This window comes from Homarus americanus, unplaced genomic scaffold, assembly GCF_018991925.1.
Source record: "Homarus americanus isolate GMGI-L3 unplaced genomic scaffold, GMGI_Hamer_2.0 scaffold40565, whole genome shotgun sequence".
Lineage (NCBI taxonomy): Eukaryota > Metazoa > Arthropoda > Malacostraca > Decapoda > Nephropidae > Homarus > Homarus americanus.
In genome coordinates, this window is record NW_024735503.1 from 4,380,384 (window position 1) to 4,406,090 (window position 25,707).

The following is a 25,707-nucleotide window of genomic DNA, read 5'->3' on the forward strand; positions in this document are numbered from 1 at the left end:
TTGGGTTATTGTGTTATAAGGTAGCCTGTTATAGGTAGTGTGTTATGGTAGTGTGTTATAGGTAGTGTTATAGGTAGTGTGTTAAAGGTAGTGTGTCGCCGTGTGGTGTGCTATAGGTAGTGTGTTTATAGGTAGTGTGTTATAGGTAGCGTGTTATAGGTAGTGTGTTGTGGTAGTGTGTTATAAGGTAGTGTTATGCATGTGTTATAGGTAGTGTGTTATAGGTAGTGTGTTATAGGTAGCGTGTTATAGGTAGTGTGTTATCGGTAGTGGGTTATACGTAGTGTGTTATACGTAGTGTTTTATAGATAGTGTTATGCGTAGTGTGTTAAAGGTAGTGTGTTATAGGTAGTGTGTTATAGGTAGTGTGTTATAGGTAGTGTGTTATAAGTAGTGTGTTATAGGTAGCGTGTTAGAGGTAGAGTGTTATAGGTAGTGTGTTATAGGTAGTGTGTTATAGGTAGTGTGTTATACGTAGTGTGTTATAGGTAGCGTGTTATAGGTAGTGTGTTATCGGTAGTGTGTTATACGTAGTGTGTTATACGTAGTGTGTTATAGGTAGCGTGTTATAGGTAGTGTGTTATAGGTAGTGTGTTATAGGTAGTGTGTTATACGTAGTGTGTTATAGATAGCGTGTTATAGGTAGTGTGTTATAGGTATTATGTTATACGTAGTGTGTTATAGGTAGCGTGTTATAGGTAGTGTGTTATACGTAGTGCGTTATACGTAGTGTGTTATAGGTAGCGTGTTATAGGTAGTGTGTTATAGGTAGTGTGTTATAGGTAGTGTGTTATAGGTAGTGTGTCATAGGTAGTGTGTTATAGGTAGTGTGTTATAGGTAGTGTGTTATATTTAGTGTGTTATAGGTACGGCGTGTCATAGGTAGTGTGTTATAGGTAGTGTGTTATAGGTAGTGTTTTATAGGTACCGTGTTATAGGTAGTGTTATGCATAGTGTGTTATAGGTAGTGTGTTTTAGGTAGTGTGTTATAGGTATTGTGTTATTGGTAGTGTGGTATAGGTAGTGTTTCTCATAGTGTGTTATACGTAGTGTGTTATAGGTAGTGTGGTATAGGCAGCGTGTTATAGGTAGTGTTATGCATAGTGTGTTATAGGTAGTGTGTTATAGGTAGTGTGTTATATTTAGTGTGTTATAGGTAGCGTGTTATAGGTAGCGTGTTATCGGTAGTGTGTTATATGTAGTGTGTTATAGGTAGCGTATTATAGGTAGTGTGTTATAGGTAGTGTGTTATAGGTAGTTTTATGCGTAGTGTGTTATAGATGGTGTGTTATAGGTAGTGTGTTATAGGTAGTGTTATACGTAGTGTGTTATACGTAGCGTGTTATAGGTAGTGTGTTATAGGTAGTGTGTTATAGGTAGTGTGTTATAGGTAGTGTGTTATAGGTAGCGTGTTATAGGTAGTGTGTTATAGGTAGTGTGTTATAGGTAGTTTTATGCGTAGTGTGTTATAGATGGTGTGTTATAGGTAGTGTTATACGTAGTATGTTATACGTAGCGTGTTATAGGTAGTGTGTTATAGGTAGTGTGTTATACGTAGTGTGTTATACTTAGTGTGTTATAGGTAGTGTGTTATAGGTAGTGTGTTAAAGGTAGTGTGTTATAGGTAAAGTGTTATACGTAGTGTGTCATAGGTAGTATGTTATAGGTAGTGTGTTATAGGTAATGTGTTATAGGTAGCGTGTTATAGGTAGAGTGTTATAGTTAGCGTGTTATAGGTGGTGTGTTATAGGTAGTGTGTTATAGGTAGTGTGTTTTAGGTAGTGTGTTATTGGTAGTATGTTATACATGTGTAATTTATAGGTAGCGTGTTATAGGTAGTGTGTTATAGGTAGTGTGTTATAGGTAGTGTGTTTTAGGTAGCGTGTTATAGGTAGTGTGTTAGTGTGTTATAGGTGTGTGTTATGGGTAGTGTGTTATTGGTAGTATGTTATGCATAGTGTGTTATAGTTAGCGTGTTATAGGTAGTGTTATAGGTAGTGTGTTATGGTGGTGTGTTATAGGTAGTGTGTTATTGGTAGTATGTTATACGTAGTGTGTTATAGGTAGCGTGTTATAGGTAGTTTGTTATAGGTAGTGTGTTATAGGTAGCGTGTTTTAGGTAGTGTGTTATGGGTAGTGTGTTATGGGTAGTGTGTTATGGTGTGTGTTATACGAGTGTTATAGGTAGTGTGTTATAGGTAGTGTGTTATAGGTAGCGTGTTATAGGTAGTGTGTTATAGGTAGTGTTATGCGTAGTGTGTTATATGTAGTGTGTTATAGGTAGTGTGTTATAGGTAGAGTGTTATAGGTAGTGTGTTGTAGGTTGTGTGTTATAGGTAGTGTGTTATAGGTAGTGTGTTATAGGTTGTGTTATGCGTAGTGTGTCATACGTAGTGTGTTATAGGTAGTGTGTTATAGGTAGTGTGTTATAGGTAGTGTGTTATACGTAGTGTGCTATACGTAGTGTGTTATAGGTAGTGTTATAGGTAGCCTGTTATGCGTAGTGTGTTATAGGTAGAGTGTTATAGGTAGTGTGTTATAGCTAGTGTGTTATAGGTAGTGTGTTATGCATAGTGTGTTATAGGTAGCGTGTTATAGGTAGTGTGTTTTAGGTAGTGTGTTATAGGTAGTGTTATGCGTAGTGTGTTATAGGTAGTGTGTTAAAGATAGTGTGTTATAGGTAGTTTGTTATAGGTAGTGTGTTATAGGTAGTGTGTTATAGGTAGTGTGTTATAGGTAGCGTGTTATACGTAGTGTGTTATAGTGTTATAGGTAGTGTGTTATAGGTAGTGTGTTTTTACGTAGTGTGTTATAGGTAGTGTGTTATAGGTAGCGTGTTATAGGTAGTGTGTTATACGTAGTGTGTTATTGGTAGTGTGTTATAGGTAGTGTGTTATAGGTAGCGTGTTATACGTAGTGTGTTATAGGTAGCGTGTTATAGGTAGTGTGTTATAGGTAGTGTGTTATAGGTAGTGTGTTATAGGTAGTGTGTTATAGGTATTGTGTTATAGGTATTGTGTTATAGGTAGCGTGTTATACGTAGTGTGTTATAGGTAGTGTGTTATAGGTAATTTGCTATAGCTAATTTGCTATAGGTAGCGTGTTATAGGTAATTTGTTATAGGTAGCGTGTTATAATGTAGTGTGTTATAGGTAGTGATTGGTCAGTAAGGGTCAGATTCGCTCAGCTCCATAATAATTCCCGTCTCCTTAAGGCCTCAGAAGATCTCAGTATGCTACAGTGTTCAGATATGATGTCTAGGTTTGTATTACTTCACTGTTACACATATCCATACACATACAAACACATACAGTATACACACACACACACACACACACACACACACACACACACACTTGTCAACCCTCAGTGAGATAGGACGTGCCTGAAGGCGCTCTCGGTTTTAGCAGCCAGGCCGAATCTGTTTGGCCCTGCCCACCCCCCCTGGTATACCCCAACGCCCTACCAGCCTTACCACACCAGGATCGATTCAGCAAAACATTCTAGTGATTAGTGAACGAATGATTACGGAGCAGTGTTCCTATAGTGCACTTAAGGAACTTTCTCGGCAAAACATTCTAGCCATCAGTGCAATAAGTGATTACCATACAGTGCTCGATAGTGCACCCCAAGGAAAAGTCAGACAGTGGGCACTTTATCGGTCAACTTTAAAGTGCCAGTGACAAGGACCACCGCGGTGTTTACATATATCGTGAAAACTGTGTCGGCGACCCCAAGCACCGAGGACAAAGTCCACGGTCTTTACAACTGACAAACATTAACAGATGTCTACCAGTGTCAGTGTCCCTCAAAGTGCCGCCAGTGACGAACACTTCACTCTTGCCGATTTCAACCGGTAACGCAATCACTTACTCGACACTCTGTATCATCGGCGTGAACGGATTTATCTGATGAAGTGTTATCGCGCTACTCAAGTCTGAAAATATTCCACGCGCGGGCCATCAGACAAAATGCGTCATGCGCAAGCCATTAGAACGCAGCATCACTGGAAACCGGAGAAACACTGACAGACCGCCACCATCACTGAAGTTCCCTGGACGTAGTATGATCTCCCATGCACTGCTATCGCGTCAACCCCTGGCTAACAGTTCAGCAAGGCTGGCAACTACAGTCAGGTCAACCGCCGCGCGCGTAAGTTTTGCCATATGTGAACAGCAAATTATTACCTGAACGTGTCACGGTAGAGGATATCAACTCTTTCATCACATGCGTCCACAAAGACGCGCGGAGGGCGTTGCCCTCTTCTGTCAGATGACCTACGCCCGTCACGCCTGGATATTTCAAGTCCCCAGTTAGATGTAGAGCATTATGGGGTACGTGTGTCATTGCAGGCACCACGCCTGCTTCCCGTATCATCTGTGTGGTATACCATGCCTCAATCACACAGAGAGACACTCTTATCAATCATCTCATCACCACCTCAGACCACCTCAGGTTAGTACCCCTTCAACACTTGCCATTAGTATTATGTGGGGATTTAAATGAAATTAACCACTGATATCAGGACCAGCTATCACTATCACAAGTCATGACCTTCCCACGTCCAAAACACCCTTGACCTTATCTTAACTGACAGCGGTTGGTACCAACCTCATAACCACTGCCTCCTGTCAGGTGTAGCACACGCCATCGATGCTCTCTGTCCCCTGCTGTACTCCTCCATTACAGACCCTACATCCAAGACCTACAGGCCGTTACACTGACTCTGCAATTGCCTCTTTAGACAGTGGATAATTCACTGTCCTGGACTGAGTACTCAACGTGGTTGACGTGGAAACCAATGGATAAACTATACTTTTCCACCGAAGCTCACCACCGCTTCTTCACGAGGAAGTCGTCAGATCCTCTTAGCCCAGCTTGCCTGGATTCACACCTCAGATCAGACTTGTAAGCAGAGACAGAGCATTTCATCTCAGCAGCCACATCCACGCTTCCAGGTCACTTCGCAGCAGTCATCCGCGAAACCACTTTTTCTGAAAGTCCCCTGCAGCAAATTCTAGCACCTGAAGCAGACCAACATCAGTCAATGATGTGGTAAGCTTAAAGACTCTGGATAAACAATATGGCCACCTCCTTCCTTAGCATCTCACTTCAGCGCAGCTGAGCAAACAAATAACCATTTCATACTATATGCCAGACGCTCCCTGAAAGCCGGCACAACCACTCTCCTGCTTACCCAGCCCCCTTTTTGAAAGCTTACAGTAGAATTTGACATGTAAAACGCCTGGACAAGCTAAAAATTGAGCAACTCTACACCACACCCCATTGACACAATGAAACCTATTCAAGAGTTCTCCCCAGGGCTTGCTAAACCCCTCTGCTCCATCATCAATGCTTCTCTCAGTCAAGTAGATGCAGCTGACTGGAGAAGACCTCTTGTGTCACAGTGCCAAGTCAACCCAGCCCCTGATCCCGCCGTCAGCTACGACCTATTTTCCCAATCACCCCAATACCCAGCCTAATCTGCTTGAAGTTTTGTGTTTGTGGGCCTACTGATATTGCAGAGTCCATAGACCCTCCAGCAATTGTAACATAAAGCTTCCTCCACCACTCACTGTCTTGTCAGCTTTCTCGATTATATACCGCCATCTCGAGCGAAAAGCGTCCTGCTCCAGCTGTCGCCTTCATTGATTTCCACTAAAGCGTTCGACCTGAGTCGGCCACAATATAATCGCCATAAAAACCCCTATGACCTCCAGCAGGCTTCGGAGAATCTCATACCATAAACTTCAGACTTCCTCAGTGACCGACGCCAAGCTGTACGCTTCGAGGGCTGTCCTCACCTTTCAGTCACTCACCTGTAACGTCCCCCAAGGCGCCAAGATGGGACCCTCTGCTTCGCCATGCTCATCAATGATGCCCTAAGAAACCCCTGCATCGCTGAAATATATAAACTCCACCATTGGGATCAGCGTCAACAATTCCGCTCCCAACTATACCGCCCTTCAAGTTTATTGAACAGTCTCGAAACTGGAACGCAACAACCATGTCACCATCAACCGCTACCAAGACAATGGTGCCATCAACCTCTCCTCAAACATTGTCCCCACCTCCTTCCAAACATTACCTAGGTCCCGAACACTCCAGGTTTAGATTCACGACTCCTCAGCATCTGCCGTTCAACAAACTAAATTGGAAACCACACGTCCAGTGAGTTCTTCATCCTCCAGTTTCATCTCCACCTCCTCTATAAACTCAAGTCCCTCAGGTTCCTTTGAGCTCCTCAGTGTATACACAACTCATACTTCCCAGCTCACCTATGCCTCCCCCCCTGGTCTTTTCCTCCCCTAAATACTGCAACGTAAACACACCTGAAAAAGAAAGTGCAAAGGGGCACATGCAAAGTTATTCCTCTCCCCTTCTCCACACATATCAAGAGCGCTCCTTTGTGCCTTTCGACTCTCTCACTGACCATCACCACAGCCACTCATCTGCAAATTTGGTAGAAGCCACACACCATCCCCATTTTCGGCCCCTACTACCTGAGATCCCTGTCAGGGAGTGCTGTTCAGCACACATCCAGCCCCTTCGTACGGGCAGTCGCTATAAGAACAGCCCAGTCCCAACCATTGTAAAAATTATCAATAACATGTAATAAATCAGTGTATTCACTCCCAGGAAACACTGCTCCCTACACTGTCACTATGTTGAAATGAACTGTATTTTGAGCTGATCCCCATCTAAGTTACTATATGTCTTATTTGTGTCACTTATGTCACTTGTATATTATTTGTAATTCGTAACCCATTCCCCAAATATGTAACTGTATATTTTCAGCCTTCTGGCTGCCAAGCTCTTTCAATAAACCGTTAATTATTATTATTATTATTTATTATAAACATATCTATTTTTCAGATGATAAGAAGGCAATCCGTGAAGGCCTGAACTACTGGATGGCACACACCTGCATCACCTTTGTTGAGACGACAGATATGGACCAGCCACACCTCAAGTTTATCCACGGTGATGGTTGTTGGTCATTTGTGGGACGCCAACACACCTGGCAGGGTCAGGCACTGTCCTTAGGTGATGGCTGTGCTCAGGTGAGTCAGTCACATGTTAATATTGTCTTTTTTTCTAACCTAACTTAACCTAACCTAACCCTCCCATATTTTTTAACAGTTCATGATTAGATAAGGTTTCTTCACTTTCTTTTCTTAATTGTCATTGTCAATAGATAGATAGATAGATAGATAGATAGATAGATATTCTTTAAAATCATCTTACAAGTTTACATTGATTCAACAAGTATATAGATAATGTGGTGAACTGTGTGAATGTGATGTGGTGTGAGTGAGGAAGGAAGGAAAGAAAGAATGGTGTTGCCTTGTTCTACCACCCTAACACCCCCCCTCGCCTCCTCCTCCTCTCAGCTTGGCCAGGTCGCTCACCAACTTGGTCACGCTATCGGCTTTTACCACGAGCACATCCGACCAGACCGTGATCAGTACATCTACATCATGGAGGACAACATTAACAAGGAAGACCTCTTTAAGTTTCAGAAACATCTTCACTACACGGTCGATAACTTCAGTCTGCCCTATGACTTCACCTCCATCATGCACAACAGTAACAGGGTGAGACAAAAACCTCTTCTCATGTGACTTATTTCAGCACCGATGGAAGTTTTTGTGTTGCTGCATCACCCTGTATATTATTGCGAGTCATGGGTCCACATCTATTGAAGGGTATAGTTACAGTAGGTTAGTTTAGGTTAGGGAAGGAACGTTATGGTACAGTAACTTAACTCTCAACATATTAATTAAAGTTTACAGTTAAATATGAGTTCAATAATTAATCGGCTACCTAACCTAACCTAACCTAACCTATACCAACCTAAGCTCTTTTGTACACACACCTGGACTCCAAACACAGACTTATGATAACTAGTTAATGATAGTTAGGCTCTAATTATCTACTTTACCTGGTTCATGTAGTAACAACCCTCCTCTCTCTCTCTCTCTCTCTCTCTCTTACACGCCTGGCAGTACGGCGCCTTCAACCGCTCCCTCACCATCATCACCCTCGACCCACTGGCCCAGGGAATCATTGGACAGCGTGATGGCCTGTCGCATTACGATAAACTACGGGCCAACCTCATGTACAACTGCACCGGTGTGTGTGTGTGTGTGTGTGTGTGTCTGTGTCTTTGTTATGGTGCCGTCTGTCATGTACCACTTTCATATTGTTGTTTGTTGTTGTGTTTGTAATAAAGACTCGTACAGGTGTTCAGCAAAGACTAACAAAGGTATAAAGTTGTTTGTTTTATAATTTTTTCCACATAAACAAAAACCTTTATTTGGACTTAAAAGTAATCTGTTGGTGTTTCTTGCTGTATGTGACGTGTACCTTTACCTACAGGCAAGTGGTTGGATCAGTGTGGACTTACCTCAGAGCCGTGCCAGAACTACGGCTATACGGGGATCGACTGTACGTGTGTGTGTCCTCCAGGTACCTCAGGCGATTACTGCCAAGTTAACCTCACCAAATATTACGGTAATTGTCGTCGTTGTTTACTATGTTAATGTTGAAGTATTTGTGATTTTGTTTACAAGTAGTGACGTCTTAATGTCAATAAACGAAACAGAAGAACTTAAGACAGAAATATCTATCCTGACAGATTACGCAGTCTCCAGTTGTTCTGAGGTCATCACGGAAGCTGGTAACATCTCCTCACCTAATTATCCCCTGAACTATCCGGCAGGTGAGGTGGACGTCTCTCTCTCTCTCTCTCTCTCTCTCTCTCTCTCTGCAGGTAAGGTGTGTGTGTGTACTAACCTAGAAAACGCTAAGAGGTAACCATGGCAACACAGACTCACACTAGAGGTAACCATGACAACACAGACTCACGCTAGAGGTAACCATGACAACACAGATTCACACTAGAGGTAACCATGACGACACAGACTCACGCTAAAAAGTAACCATGACAACACAGACTCACGCAGAGGTAACTATGACAACACAGACTCACGCTAAAGGTAACCATGACAACACAGACTCACGCTAGAGGTAACCATGGCAACACAGACTCACACTAGGGGTAACCATGACAACACAGACTCACGCGAGAGGTAACCATGACAACACAGACTCACACTAGGGGACGACACAGACTATAGGGGTAACCATGACGACACAGACTCACGCTAGAGGTAACCATGACAACACAGACTCACGCTAGAGGTAACCATGACAACACAGACTCACGCTAGAGGTAACCATGACAACACAGACTCACACTAGAGGTAACCATGGCAACACAGACTCATGCTAGAGGTAACCGTGGCAACACAGACTCACGCTAGAGGTAACCATGACAACACAGACTCACACTAGAGGTAACCATGGCAACACAGACTCATGCTAGAGGTAACCATGACAACAGAGTCTCTCCCCCTCAGGCTCAGAGTGCGTGAAGGTCATCAGAGCCTCAGAGTGCCACGTCCCTCGGCTTACCTTCAACGACTTCTCACTGTACCGCCGAGAAACCTGTAGGGAAAGACCTTGTTGTCGCTACGACGTCCTGGCCATCATGGAGATACCTGACGAAGGAGAACCTGGTGATATAAGGTAAGGTGGAGGAGGAGAGGAGGTGGTGGTGAGATAGATAGATAGATAGATAGATAGATAGATAGATAGATAGGTAGATAGACGAGAGGAGTCAACCGAGCTATGGATAGAGAAGTAGGGAAGGTGTGTGTGTGTGTGTTTTAGTGAGCGCCTTCCATATTCATAGCATTCAACTCTCTCTCTCTCTCTCTCAGATATTACTGCGAGAGAGATATATCCCCGGGACAGAACATAACAAGCAGTGAGAGGGAGATGGTCGTGTATTTCTCAAGCCGTACTGATGAACACAAGGGATGGGCCGCCGCTGTGTCGTTCGTGAAGAGTGGAACTTGTTCGTGAGTACACCTGTAACCTTCCTCTCTCACCTGTGCTTTGTTAGTGGGTGTTACACTGATATAAACGCCATGATTGTTTTTTGTCTTAAGTATGTTGTTTTTGTTGACTTGTTAGGAGGGGGGTACTGATGTTTTGTTTGTATATATACATTACAGATCTGTAGGTTCAGCCCAATCTATCGTCACTGATATTACTGCAATGACTACTACACCCACTACTACTACTACTACATCTACTACTACTATTACCACTCCTACCACCACTGCTACCACTCCTACCACCACCACCACCCCTTCAGGACCTCGATGTGAAGTTGACTCCTCAGGTGACTGTGACCTCTGGTCTTCGCCAAACTTCAACACAAAGAAATACCCCAACAACTTCGACTGTACATTCAATGGCAAGACGGTAAACAGATTCACCTTCTCTTGTTATTATCAGTATTTACTATGTTGTTTATGGTAGACAAAGTAAACAGAAACAAGATGGATAAATAATTCCACGCCCAGTATGTCAAATTCATTTTTATCCCATAGTCTCTCCTGTAGAAAACGAGAAGAGAGAAAATAGATAATGGGAGGGGGGTGGGGCTGACCGTTCTTACGTATATATACAGTATATACTTATTGGGTCTTTGAAAATGCAGCATTTGTGTTTTATGTCAGGTGTAAAGGTGTACCGTGTGTGTCAGGTGTAGAGGTGTCTCCTAGAGTGGTATCTCCTAGGGTAGTATCTCCTAGGGTGGTATCTCCTAGGATGGTATCTCCTACGGTAGTATCTCCTAGGTAGTAACTCTTACGTCTCCTCACAGGACCAGCCAGCTCGAGTGGTCATCACAGCCAACACCTTCAAACTAGCCAGGGGTGACACTGTTCAGCTCAATTACTTGTACGGGAAGAGGAGGAGGCAAGTGAACTAAATCTCTCACCATCTTTTATGTTGTTATATCGTTATTTTGTTTATTGATCAACTGTGTTCATGTACACAGCTAGGTAAACAAAAAATACTTGTATATTTTCGACTTGGTTGTTGACAAGTTTATTTCATTGATATTAGTTAACTTCAGGTGAAATAATTTCCGTCTGTGTGTGAGAGTAAAGGTATTCAGCCCTGGTAATAAACACTTCTCACCTGTACAGATACGCTGGTAAAACCAATTGGACTTACAGTGTACCGAGCGCCTATAACAGTTTGGTGTTTAAGACCAGCAGACGCTACAAAGATATAGGCTTCAACATCACCATCTGCCGGGAACAGACGACTTGCCACAAGGTGAAGCCTCGCCTCTGTCAGTAAGCTTATTGAGAGTAATGGCTCTGAGTCTCAGCTTATACTGATGGTGAGGTTATAATGTATAATTACAACAACTAAGATCTTTAAGCTTACATTGATGACTACCCAGAGGTGATACAGGCGAAATAGGTTGACACAGGTCACATAGCACTCAGTACCTCAATGGTCTCAGTCGGACTATCCATTCTAAAGAAATAGCATTTACACTTCGTCCCCGTTCAGGACCACCCCCCGCCCCCCACCTCCAGCCCCAAAGGGAGCATTTTTATTTATTTTTGCATATATATATATATATATATATATATATATATATATATATATATATATATATATATATATATATATATATATATATATATATATATAATTTTTTTTTGGGGGGGTGGGGGGGGATGTTATGTCCCTTCGGTAAATTCTTAGTTGGGTTCCATTCTATCAGTTCATAAGTGAAACCAAACTTTTCCCCCAAAATTAACTGAAAACCTCTTTTGTTACTCCACTATAACACTAGCACTAACCTAAACTACCCCCTCCCAGGTAGCGTTACACAATTTAATCATCAGGTGAATTGATCTGGCGGGGGGTAATCTTCATGTTAGCCCAAAAGTGAACGTCTTCTTCACAAACATAAAAAACTTGAATTATTATTTATATTATTATTACTACTACAGTATTACTAACAACTGGTGTGTGTTGTGTGTGGTGCAGGTGATCAGGGCGGAGAGTGGCAGCAGCGACACCATCAGCTCACCAGACTACAACACTGGGACGCGCGCCTCAGCCACCCAGTGTGAGTGGTGGATCATGGTGAGTGTGTGCGGCTCTCCTCTTACACAACCACACAGATAGATAGAAAAATAGATAGACAGATAGATAAATAAATAGATTGACGTATTTCATTATTATCTTTCTCTTATTTATGTTTTCAGTCATTATCAACCACCTCACGGTCTGACCTAACCTAACCTAACCTAACCTAACCTAACCTAACCATCCACTTCCATCACTCAGGCTCCCGAGGGCAAGACCATACAACTGGACTACCTTCACACACGCGTCGCCACCACCAAACGCTGTAGAGGGGACTACCTTGTCCTGAACGGCGCTGGGAGTAAGGCTTATCCATCCTCCAACAGCACCATTTACTGTAACGAGGGGAACCGAACACTCACCTTTAGTAGTAACTCTCTGTTTATAACTTACCATGGGCAGAGGAGGTTGACCAAGGGCGTGTCTTTCAAGTACACCATCAAGTAAACACCACATGTAGAGGATGGAGGAGGAAGAGGGACAGTATATGGACACACACACACACACACACACACACACACGAAGAATTAACTTCAAACTAAACCCAAATTTCTTCCATCATCATCTGGCAAGAAGGCTAATAAGTTGTCATCTAAATAAATAGCACATTTTAACCTTACTGGTATAGGGTTAAAATATTTACCTTAGTCCTGGCTATAAAATATTTCTGGCGGAAAGAAAACGACATTGTGTCAGGGGTAACTCAAGTATTACATGATACTACTCTACTATTGGTAAAGATCACATAAAAAGAGTTATTAACGTCTCTGTTTAGGTGATAATTGTGGGTAATTTGAACACCTTAACATAATATATTTCTTCTTCTAAAAAACGAAAAACAAAACCTGATTCTTATATAGTTTGAAAAGATTTAAATATTTTTTACAATATTCACAGGTTTGGGGGATCCTTCTAGTACCGGGTATTATATTTTCATGACATCTAATACGACGAATTTCCTCTCCCACGATCAATGAAGAAAGCTATTATTTGTATTCAGTTAATTATAAGAATAAAACATACAAAAAAAAGAAAGATGCATATAAAATATACCTACAATATTTACCACTTACAGGTATCAAACTTTACTATGTGGTAATTAAATCTTCCATCACCTGTAGAAGTTCATTAGTGTATATATATATATATATATATATATATATATATATATATATATATATATATATATATATATATATATATATATATATGCTGTAGAAGTTCATTAGTGTGTATATATATATATATATATATATATATATATATATATATATATATATATATATATATATATATATATATATATATATATATATATATATGCTGATAACCACAAGGAAAGAAGAAAACACGAAGTTCCCAAGCGCTTTCGTGTAATTCACATCTTCAGGGGTGAGTACAGACTAAGGAGAAGTACAAAACAAGGTGTACATATACAACGGAGGGTGAGATCAGGTCCACAACGGTCAGGTATTAGGTAATGACCCTACTAATCTTTAAATAGCACCGCAACGGTCGGTAGTCAGGTCAGAGGGTAAGGTGACCCAACCTTCTCACCTGGTTACAAATCTTCTTAATTACAAAATTGTCCAGTTTGTACATGCCATTACTCAAATTCATGTTGAATGCTTCGGTATGTTTAATAAGACTAGATTCTATGATGTTCCTACTGTCAATTGAATTACAAGGTAATATTGAGGAGGCATTATCCCAGTCAATGCAATGCTTGTTATCCCTCAAATGAACAAACAGAGCATTGGATTCCTGGCCTGTCCTAACACTATATTTATGTTGTTTAAGTCTAGTTACAAGATCTTTACCTGTCTGGTCTAAGTAAAACATATTACATTCCTTGCAAGGAACTTTATGAATGCAACCAATTGTGTTGTTGGGGGAGTTCTTGATTAACATTTGTTTAACAGTGCATGAGTTATTAAATGCCACATTGACGTTCCAGGTTTTTAGTTGTAAAGGAATTTGAGAGAAATTTTTGTGAAATGGTAATACTAAGAGTGGGTGGGCTTGGGATCAGTTCTATAAAAAGATTTCTTAGTAATGTTCAGGCATTTGTCTATGAAAGATCTAGGGTATTTAAGGTTTGAGCCAATATTATAGATATAATTATATTCCTCATCAATGAATTCCGGGCTGCAAATTCTCAAGGCACGTAAAAACATTGTTGAAAATACTGACTGTTTGACTCTATTATGAGGGGCAGAATAATAATGAATGTATGAACACACATTAGTAGGTTTCTATAAATACTGAACTTAAAAGTGTTACCTATTCTGTGTATCAGACAGTCTAGGAAAGGCAATTTACAGTCATGCTCTAATTCCACAGTGAATTTGATCGAGGGGGCCAAGTTATTAAGTTGTGGCAGGAAAGCTTTTAGGTCCTCATTACTTGGCCAGAGACATAATACATCATCTACATATCTAAACCAGACTGCTGAAGGTGTTTTCTTCTTTCCTTGTTTATCTTCTGCCATGTCGTTTCATTTGTCCCCCAGGTGAGAAGAAGGTAATAACACAGCAGAATAGAATATATATGTGGGATTGTTTTTTGTTTTTATAAATATGCTTTTCGTGATTATCTAGAAGTGAAACTCTGTTGATAAGTGCTCTCTCTCTCTCTCTCTGATGAAAAAAGGTAGAAGAGGCAAATTGTTTTTATTATGTCTCTACCACACCGACAGGAGGAGAGAGGTGGCGGAGGAGAGATGACCTCGGTGTAATCTGGATCTGTCGGGAACACACTAACACACACACACACTGTCACACACACGACACTACCTACTTCCTTGGGGCTTGTCAAAGGCAGTCACTTCACCCGTAGCCTGAAGGGGGAGAAATGGCTGTGACTCGGTGATGGTAAAACGACTCTTTGTTGAAGTCTTCCATCACACACACACACACACACACACACACACATACACATACACATACATACACACACACGCACACACGCACATACACACACATACACACACACGCACACATATTTTCGGGACACTCTACACCAATCTTCCCAAATTTTGCATCACTCCAGCTTTTAATTTTGATCATCCACCCCCATTCCCTTCTCTTCCCTGGCCTTCTACCCTCAATTATATCCCCTTAATATCTCTAGTATTATCCCTTCATTCCTGTTATCTGTCATATCAGCTGTTATCTACATACAGAATATTTAGTATTTATTTACCATTGAACTTATTCTTTCATCATTAATTACAAAACTCCTTCATTAAAGATCCTTATTATCACACAGACTTGTTTCATTAGGATCACCTGGAGATTCTTGCTCCCATTTCCCAAGGTAGCGGTGGGGTGATTGAACCTCAGGTGAGCAGTTTAAGTTATTTTTCGGAAATCCGTAATGTTATGCTGCCAAGGTTGACAGCCGCCACCAGCAACTGACTGGTGCAGAAAGTGGATTATAACTTTGATCTGTTGGGAAAAGTTTAGCTGGACATGACAGTGACCCAGCAGACAGTGAACCAGCAGACACCGACCCAGCAGGCAGTGACCCAGCAGGCAGTGACCACAGTGAGGATATGAGCACCTATTGATGGAACGGAGAGGAACAGAGGACACTGGGAGAGAAGGTGACCCTGTTCCACTCCTCTCGGGTGCTCAGTTCTCGGTCTCGGTGGTCTTGGATTTTTGCTTGAGACTTTTCGAGACAACAAGTTTATTACTTTTTCAGGTCTACCGCGAGGGATTGGTCAATTGGTTAGGTTTGGGTTGAGATAGTGTGACATACCTCAGATTAGGTTAGGTTAGGTTTGGTAAGTGGCCATAATTAAGGATTTCCTGGGAGGTCATGAGAAAGCGAAGGAAAGGGGGCGAGACCAAGCCAGGGGGAGGGAAGAGACCAAGCCAGGGGGAGGGAAGAGACCAGGCCAGATTAGGTTAGGTTAGGTTTGGTAAGTGGCCATAATTAAGGATTTCCTGGGAGGTCATGAGAAAGCGAAGGAAAGGGGGCGAGACCAAGCCAGGGGGAGGGAAGAGACCAGGCCAGGGAGGGGGAAGACCAGGCCAGGGGAGCTTCAGTCAGTGGGGAGGGGGCAGGCTGAAAGAAGGGAGACCAGCAGGCCAGTGGGGAGACCAGGCCAGTGGGAGAGAGACCAGGCCGGGGGAGAGGAGAGACCAGGCCGGGGAGACCAGGCCAGTGGGAGGACCAGGCCGGGGGAGAGACCAGTCTAGGGAAAGGGGGAAAGACCAGGCCAGTGGGAGGGGCAGACCAGGTCAGGGGGACAGGAGACCAGGCCAAGGGGAGGGGGAGAGAGACCAGTCCAGGGGAGGGGGGAGAGACCAGGCCAGGGGAAACAAACTGATGTCTGTTAAGCTTTATTACTTAAAAGTGGTGTTATAAGTACTCCTGTAGTGTTATAAGTACTCCTGTAGTGTTATAAGTACTCCTGTAGTGTTATAGGTACTCCTGTAGTGTTATAAGTACTCCTGTAGTGTTATAAGTACTCCTGTAGTGTTATAAGTACTCCTGTAGTGTTATAGGTACTCCTGTAGTGTTATAAGTACTCCTGTAGTGTTATAAGTACTCCTGTAGTGTTATAAGTACTCCTGTAGTGTTATAAGTACTCCTGTGGTGTTATAAGTACTCCTGTAGTGTTATAAGTACTCCTGTAGTGTTATAAGTACTCCTGTAGTGTTATAAGTACTCCTGTAGTGTTATATGTACTCCTGTAGTGTTATAAGTGCTCCTCTAGTGTTATAAGTGCTCCTCTAGTGTTATAAGTGCTCCTGTAGTGTTATAAGTACTCCTGTAGTGTTATAAGTACTCCTGTAGTGTTATAAGTACTCATGTAGTGTTATAAGTACTCCTGTAGTGTTATATGTACTCCTGTAGTGTTATAAGTGCTCCTCTAGTGTTATAAGTGCTCCTGTAGTGTTATAAGTACTCCTGTAGTGTTATAAGTACTCCTGTAGTGTTATATGTACTCCTGTAGTGTTATAAGTACTCCTGTAGTGTTATAAGTGCTCCTCTAGTGTTATAAGTACTCCTGTAGTGTTATAAGTACTCCTGTAGTGTTATATGTACTCCTGTAGTGTTATAAGTGCTCCTCTAGTGTTATAAGTACTCCTGTAGTGTTATAAGTACTCCTGTAATTATTATAATGCTCCTGTAGAGTGTTGAAATACTCCTGTAGTGTTATAAGTACTCTGTGGTGTTATAAGTACTCCTGTAGTGTTATAAAAGTACTCCTGTAGTGTTATAAATTACTCCTGTAGTGTTATAAGTACTCCTGTAGTGTTATAAATTGCTCCTGTGTAGTGTTATAAGTACTCCTGTAGTGTTATAGGTACTCCTGTAGTGTTATAAGTACTCCTGTAGTGTTATAAGTACTCCTGTAGTGTTATAAGTACTCCTGTAGTGTTATAAGTGCTCCCGTAGTGTTATAAGTGCTCCTCTAGTGTTATAAGTGCTCCTCTAGTGTTATAAGTGCTCCTGTAGTGTTATAAGTACTCCTGTAGTGTTATAAGTACTCCTGTAGTGTTATAAGTACTCCTGTAGTGTTATATGTACTCCTGTAGTGTTATAAGTGCTCCTCTAGTGTTATAAGTACTCCTGTAGTGTTATAAGTATTCCTGTAGTGTTATAAGTACTCCTGTAGTGTTATAAGTACTCCTGTAGTGTTATATGTACTCCTGTAGTGTTATAAGTGCTCCTCTAGTGTTATAAGTGCTCCTCTAGTGTTATAAGTGCTCCTGTAGTGTTATAAGTACTCCTGTAGTGTTATAAGTACTCCTGTAGTGTTATAAGTACTCATGTAGTGTTATAAGTACTCCTGTAGTGTTATATGTACTCCTGTAGTGTTATAAGTGCTCCTCTAGTGTTATAAGTGCTCCTGTAGTGTTATAAGTACTCCTGTAGTGTTATAAGTACTCCTGTAGTGTTATATGTACTCCTGTAGTGTTATAAGTACTCCTGTAGTGTTATAAGTGCTCCTCTAGTGTTATAAGTACTCCTGTAGTGTTATAAGTACTCCTGTAGTGTTATATGTACTCCTGTAGTGTTATAAGTGCTCCTCTAGTGTTATAAGTACTCCTGTAGTGTTATAAGTACTCCTGTAGTGTTATAGGTACTCCTGTAGTGTTATAAGTACTCCTGTAGTGTTATATGTACTCCTGTAGTGTTATAAGTGCTCCTGTAGTGTTATAAGTGCTCCTCTAGTGTTATAAGTGCTCCTGTAGTGTTATAAGTACTCCTGTAGTGTTATAAGTACTCCTGTAGTGTTATATGTATTCCTGTAGTGTTATAAGTACTCCTCTAGTGTTATAAGTGCTCCTGTAGTGTTATAAGTACTCCTGTAGTGTTATAAATAATAAATAATAATAATAATAAACGGTTTATTAATAGAGTTGCAGCCGGTGGCTGAAAATATGTAGACTTACATTTGATTTAAACATAATGATATAATATGCATTGAATACATTTACAGGGCTGTACAGTACATAAATCAGGAGTTGTTTATTATTTTAACAATAGATGGGATGGTGCTGTTCTTATATCTATCGGTGCGGGCTCTTATGGGCTGAATTTTTTTGTAGTGGCTGACTGAGCGAGTTGGGTGGGGGTCTGCAGGTGGCAGGAGGTGGCGATGACGAGGGTGGTGCAGTAGTCCACTGCCAAACCTTTCCAGTGCTTGTTGGTGGAGGTTACTGAGGGATGGCATTTCCAGGGTGGAGAGAGCGTTGGTGTAGCCGGAGTATTCTGCGCCGAGTATGATTCTGCAGGCCCTTTTCTGTACCTTCTATATCTGACGTTGTTGGGTGGAGTTGAGAGAAGACGACCAGGCTGGTGACGCATACGTTAGTTTGGGGAGAATAAAGGCGTTGTAGATGGTCCTCAGCTCTGGCGTGGGTGTCCCAAGTGACCTACGTCGTCGTAGCATGTAGAGACGGTACGAGGCAGCCTTGACTGTGTTATTTACATGGGCCTTGCAGTCCAGTTTGTTGTCTATAGTTACACCCAGGAGTTTGGCAGACTGCACCAGCTGGAGAGGATGGGCACCCACTGTGACTGCTGGGGCTTGCACTGGAGTGGTGGCGGTATTGATGTGCATGACTACGGTTTTGGTGTGGTTGATGGTGACCTTGTTCTCTGTGGTCCATGCCTGTAGCCTGTCCATGATGCCTTGTAGCGATAAGTAGTCTGGTGCGGTGTTGTCCACTGAAACCCCCACAGTGCAGTCATCTACCTACTTCCACCTGTGAGGAGTATCCGATAGAGCGTGTTATAAGTACTCCTGTAGTGTTATAAGTGCTCCTGTAGTGTTATAAGTACTCCTGTAGTGTTATAAGTACTCCTGTAGTGTTATAAGTACTCTTGTAGTGTTATAAGTACTCCTGTAGTGTTATAAGTACTCCTGTAGTGTTTTAAGTGCTCCTGTAGTGTTATAAGTACTCCTGTAGTGTTATAAGTACTCCTGTAGTGTTATAAGTACTCCTGTAGTGTTATAAGTACTCCTGTAGTGTTATAAGTACTCCTGTAGTGTTATAAGTACTCCTGTAGTGTTATATGTATTCCTGTAGTGTTATAAGTACTCCTCTAGTGTTATAAGTGCTCCTGTAGTGTTATAAGTACTCCTGTAGTGTTATAAATAATAAATAATAATAATAAATAAACGGTTTATTAATAGAGTTGCAGCCGGTGGCTGAAAATATACAGACTTACATTTGATTTAAACATAATGATATAATATGCATTGAATACATTTACAGGGCTGTACAGTACATAAATCAGGAGTTGTTTATTATTTTAACAATAGATGGGATGGTGCTGTTCTTATATCTATCGGTGCGGGCTCTTATGGGCTGAATTTTGTTGTAGTGGCGGACTGCGCGAGTTGGGTGGGGGGCTGCAGGTGGCAGGAGGTGGCGATGACGAGGGTGGTGCAGTAGTCCACTGCCAAACCTTTCCAGTGCTTGTTGGTGGAGGTTACTGAGGGATGGCATTTCCAGGGTGGAGAGAGCGTTGGTGTAGCCGGAGTATTCTGCGCCGAGTATGATTCTGCAGGCCCTTTTCTGTACCTTCTATATCTGACGTTGTTGGGTGGAGTTGAGAGAAGACGACCAGGCTGGTGACGCATACGTTAGTTTGGGGAGAATAAAGGCGTTGTAGATGGTCCTCAGCTCTGGCGTGGGTGTCCCAAGTGACCTACGTCGTCGTAGCATGTAGAGACGGTACGAGGCAGCCTTGACTGTGTTATTTACATGGGCCTTGCAGTCCAGTTTGTTGTCTATAGTTACACCCAGGAGTTTGGCAGACTGCACCAGCTGGAGAGGATGGGCACCCACTGTGACTGCTGGGGCTTGCACTGGAGTGGTGGCGGTATTGATGTGCATGACTACGGTTTTGGTGTGGTTGATGGTGACCTTGTTCTCTGTGGTCCATGCCTGTAGCCTGTCCATGATGCCTTGTAGCGATAAGTAGTCTGGTGCGGTGTTGTCCACTGAAACCCCCACAGTGCAGTCATCTACCTACTTCCACCTGTGAGGAGTATCCGATAGAGCGTGTTATAAGTACTCCTGTAGTGTTATAAGTGCTCCTGTAGTGTTATAAGTACTCCTGTAGTGTTATAAGTACTCCTGTAGTGTTATAAGTACTCTTGTAGTGTTATAAGTACTCCTGTAGTGTTATAAGTACTCCTGTAGTGTTTTAAGTGCTCCTGTAGTGTTATAAGTACTCCTGTAGTGTTATAAGTACTCCTGTAGTGTTATAAGTACTCCTGTAGTGTTATAAGTACTCCTGTAGTGTTATAAGTACTCCTGTAGTGCTATAAGTACTCATGTCGTGTTATAAGTACTCCTGTAGTGTTATAAGTACTCCTGTAGTGTTATAAGTACTCCTGTAGTGTTATAAGTACTCCTGTAGTGTTATAAGTACTCCTGTAGTGCTATAAGTACTCATGTAATGTTATAAGTACTCCTGTAGTGTTATAAGTACTCCTGTAGTGTTATAAGTACTCATGTAATGTTATAAGTACTCCTGTAGTGTTATAAGTACTCCTGTAGTGTTATAAGTACTCCTGTAGTGCTATAAGTACTCATGTAATGTTATAAGTACTCCTGTAGTGTTATAAGTACTCCTGTAGTGTTATAAGTACTCCTGTAGTGTTATAAGTACTCCTGTAGTGTTTCATGTACCATTAAATATTCCACAACACTAAGAAATAAGTTACACATTATAATATTGTCTGTTGTGTATGTCAGACAACTATTTTATGGGATTCACTTCTATTCGTTGATGACTTCACCATACCGTTGCTCTTTTCTACACAAGTCGCCAAGTGTTAAATCAAGTTTTCCGCTTCATAAATGTCATAAATATTTTACTAGGACACAAAAGAGTTTAGGCTATTAATTCTATGACTAGATTCACCATGATACCCGTCATGAACTGAGCACTGTGAGGGTGCAGGTCAGTAGCAGTAGCCCACCAGCTCCGACACTGTGCACACCTTCCGGCAACACTCAGCCGACAATCCTCTTTTGGACCGCGGCCTCACCCTGACCATCTGAGACGCCTCCTCCTCTGTCAGAAATGGGAAGTGGACACTCGAGGCTTCATCTTCTTGTACGGCAGATTGGTGAGGCAAGTCCTGAGGAGAGAGAGACCCAAAGAAGCTCCCAGGTGCTTCATTTTCCTCACTGGGGGTGTCCTCAGAGGCTTGTTGTGAGGAGGTTAAGTAATGGTGCCTCAGCCCTCTCTCCTCCTCTGGGTCTGCCAACAGGTCCAGGTACTTCTCTGGTGGCAGCCCCGGCTCACTCTCCCCGTCTACTGGCACAAACAAATGACCTCATATTAATAATGTATAACAAATGACTTAAACTGATTCTGAACATCTAGTCCACCATGTCCCTGTTTTAATACCAAGATGCAACAATATGTCTTTCCTTATCTCGCTATTCCCGCCTCTTGCAAGTCCCTTCAGTTGAACCTCATCATCATTCACCTCCTTTATTTCTCTGTTATAGATGTCCTTCCCTCATGTATCCCACCATCACCTTATATCCGCCCTCTCAGTCACTCACTTTGGATGATGTAGATAAAACATAAACGAAGATAAATTATGTATATTTGTCATAAAATTTAGATGAAACATACGGGGTAAATAATACGACTAGAGTGTATGTATTTGTTTGTACGATAATATAGATGACATAATGAAGATAACGAATGTTTTTGTTATGATGATTCTGATCAACCAAAGAAAACGAAATTAAGTGTGTTACCACCACCACCACCACCACATGAAGGTAATATGTGCGTGTGTGTGTGTGTGTGTGTGTGTGTGTGTGTGACAGGACCCACCTCGTCTGCTCCTGTAGAAGAGGTAGTTACCGGTAGACCCTGGGTTGTTATACACGCCTTTACACACCAGATTGAGCTTGTTGGCCAGCCTCCACCCGCATAGGCGCCGACGGGGCTCCTCCTCACTCGTCGGGTAGGTCCTTCGAGACGCCCTTGATGACCCCAACTCCAGCACCACCACCACCACCACCGCTATCACCACTACCTGCAGGAATGGGGGTCACGTCAGGTCATCATGTGTTAATAAAATGGGTCAAGGGTTTTTAACATTTCCAGAGAGAGAGACAGACAGAGAGAGAGAGAGAGAGAGAGAGAGAGAGAGAGAGAGAGACTAAAAACTCACGAGATAAACCATTAAAAAATACAATAATAACTTACAAAAGCTCTCATCACTGGGCGGGTTTCTGGCTGGCTTATAGACGGTCGGTTAGATAGACAAGTCCTCCTCTCTAATTGTCTGGAGGGAGGAAGGAACACGTGAGACAGATTCTATAGTTTTACACAACAAAGTTACACCCGGCGACTAACACCCTCTTCACCCACCCTCTACGTGCCTCACCCCCACCCTCCACCCAGGTCTTCCGCCCCTTCACCACCACAACACATCAGGGGCTCAGCACCCAGAGCTACAGTATAAGCTGAAGAACACTGAACAGGTATACACAGCTCTGTCCTAGTGGCTGTTTGTGTTGTGGTGGACGGCTGTACACTAAGGCGGCTGACACGACTGATAAAACACCTTACATAAATAAATATACACTACAACACACAACTTTGACCGAACACAAACGAATTTATGATATTTCACAAACACCAAATACCACAACATTGAAAAAAACCCAAACAGACTTGACAATAACGTGAAATCCATATTGGTTATTACGCTATTTTGTTTTGTTTTTCTTAGCATATTATCTCAATATCTAAAACACACGATTGTATCTCACCCGAAACACGAGGAGGTTATACTTATCCGTGCCCGAGCGTAGACCAGATTAACGCTGCAGCATCACATCGCTCGCTTATATACTCTCTCTCTCTCTCTCTCTCTCTCTGCTCCCGCCACACAGGTGAGGACAGTTGCCAGATAGAATAAATATTCCCTTATTAATGATCTAACACACTGGTTTATTATTATTATTATTATTATTATTATTATTATTATTATTATTATTATTATTATTATTATTATTATTATTATTATTATTATTATTATTATTAATATTGTTATTGTTGTTGTTGTTGTTGTTGTTGTTGTTGTTGTTGTAGGGCAGGTAAGTACACTCTCCGGGTCATTCACTCTTAGCCGTGTTATACGGGTCGCTACTCATCCCAATACTTGTCAACAAACGGATCATGGTGAACTTTTATACCAAGGCATATTATTATTTTTTACCACCGGAGGAGCTTGAGGGGGGGGAGGTGGGGGGGTAGAGACCTCACCTGGGGACTATAACTCTCTCGGTGTGTGAACGTAAGCTAATGAGTGTTATGTAAAGTACGAGTTTATATACGTGTTTCATTATGTATAATATGTATGTATATGTGTTTTTGTATGTATGTATATCAAGTATTTTCATCTTTAAGGCAAATTTCCACGCGCAGGTAAACATGTAGATGATCAACCCTTTGAGTTATGTGTGTAAGAGGACTCAATTTATTTTATTTTCCAAGTAAGAGGATCATCCCGAGTCAGTGACCCTTCACTGTAACACAGGCTTATCTCTCTCTCTCTCTCTCTCTTTCTCGTTCATCATCTTTCTCCCTACACCATTCTTGTAGGTTAATCACTTTCTCTAGTCTCAATCTCTCACCTTTCTCTCTCTCAATCTCTCACCATTTTCTATCTCAATCAGGACCCTATACATCCATGCTAGAGACCACTCCTTCACGGTAGATTATTATTATTATTATCATCATCATCATCATCATCATCATCATCATCATCATCATTAGTAAGTATACATTTTTTTTGGGATCAGCCCACCCGGGCACAGGTCATGGACCCACATCAGGGCCTTGGGGGCGAAAATTTAATAATAATAATAATAATAATAATAATAATAATTCATATTAAATGAAATTTCTAATAAAAATACAAAATTAAAAATAAAATAATCATAATTCATAGTAAATAAAATTTATAATACAAAATACAAAATTAAAAATAAAATAACAATGATACTACTAATAATAATAATAACACTAATAATAATAATAATGATAAAGAACCACAAAGAAATGCAAAAAATAAAAAATCAATAGTGAGAAACAATATACTGTATGTATGTTGTGTTGTCAAAGTAAGAGAAACAATTGAGACCCTGCAATTGTGTGCAAATGAGGCAGAAAGTCAGATCAGCAACCTGGGACTTGGTCACAATTTTCGTGATGCCATATAGCAGCAGGGTCTACCATTAGACAACACATTATGCTTCCAATATCTTCCTAGGCAGTAGTACCTCCCTGTTTGGTAGCTGCCTACTACCTACAACTTACTATTATACACTTATACATATACTTTTAGATAAGTAAATTAACGTAGTAGTGTAAACGGAAATTAGCATATCACATCTCATTACGGGCTGGTGGAGGCAACCCGGTCACGCCCACCTCCTCCCTCCCACCTGTTGTCGCTGTTAACCGTTGCTACACAAACACCTGACACGTCTTGGTTGACATTTACGTGAAGTATCTGTTACTAGGAATGTTCTGTTTTGTTTTTTATTGTTAAACACTAGAGGGAGGGGAGATAGAAGGAGGGAGGGGTAGAAGCGGAAGGAGGGAGAGATAGAAGGAGGGAGAACGAGGGTAATGGAGAGAGGGAAGAAAATGGAGGAAGAGAGGGAGAGCACAGAGCAGTAACTTTTGTGTGTCGAAAAAGAGAGCGTGGGAGAAGATCAGAGGAGAGAGGATATTGATAGTTCGGTAATTGAAGAAGTGGAGGAGTAGGAGGAGAGGGAGGAGGAAGGGTGAAGAGGAGGGGAGGGAGGATGAAGGGGTAAGAGGAGAGAAGGGGGAAGAGGAGAGGAGGGAGGAGAGAAGGGGGAAGAGGAGAGAAGGGGGATGGGGAGGAAGAGGTAGTAGTTGACTGCCTTATTGTTACTGATAATCTAAGATACTAATGGTTGGTGAAGTTATCCATTGGTCAGGTTATTGTGGTTGGCTTAGAGTTGTTTTGTCTGGTTGGCTGCCCACTGTGTCGGTCCTGGCACTAGACAGCACTATACCCTACCCCATGTACGGGGGGACCTTAGCTGCGGGTTCTTGTCTAGGGAGGTGGTCTGTTGTCTGGCCGTGAAGATGAGGGGCAGTGATGGACTCCTTGAGGTCTGG

At 41.8% G+C, this 25,707-nt stretch overlaps 2 protein-coding genes across 2 annotated transcripts; one reads left to right on the top strand and one right to left on the bottom strand.

The window, feature by feature from the left end:
• Positions 1 to 6,876: 6,876 nt before the first annotated feature.
• LOC121871227 (protein SpAN-like) lies at positions 6,877 to 13,068 on the top strand (the record flags this gene model as incomplete). Its single annotated transcript, XM_042373421.1, is given in 12 exon segments — positions 6,877 to 7,064; positions 7,395 to 7,598; positions 8,010 to 8,136; positions 8,383 to 8,517; positions 8,642 to 8,725; positions 9,426 to 9,594; positions 9,789 to 9,929; positions 10,086 to 10,338; positions 10,742 to 10,836; positions 11,070 to 11,202; positions 11,932 to 12,030; positions 12,235 to 13,068. Coding segments are annotated over 12 exon segments (1,874 nt in total), but the record flags the coding sequence as incomplete, so codon positions are not given.
• An 8,049-nt stretch (positions 13,069 to 21,117) lies between these two features.
• Positions 21,118 to 23,375, bottom strand: LOC121871134. The gene is made up of 4 exons (XM_042373277.1): positions 23,319 to 23,375; positions 22,750 to 22,828; positions 22,372 to 22,576; positions 21,118 to 21,834 (listed from the first exon to the last, which is right to left on the bottom strand). The coding sequence occupies exons 2-4, from the start codon at positions 22,759 to 22,761 to the stop codon at positions 21,479 to 21,481; spliced, it is 573 nt and encodes a 190-aa protein (XP_042229211.1). The 5' UTR covers positions 22,762 to 22,828; positions 23,319 to 23,375; the 3' UTR covers positions 21,118 to 21,478.
• Positions 23,376 to 25,707: the final 2,332 nt, after the last annotated feature.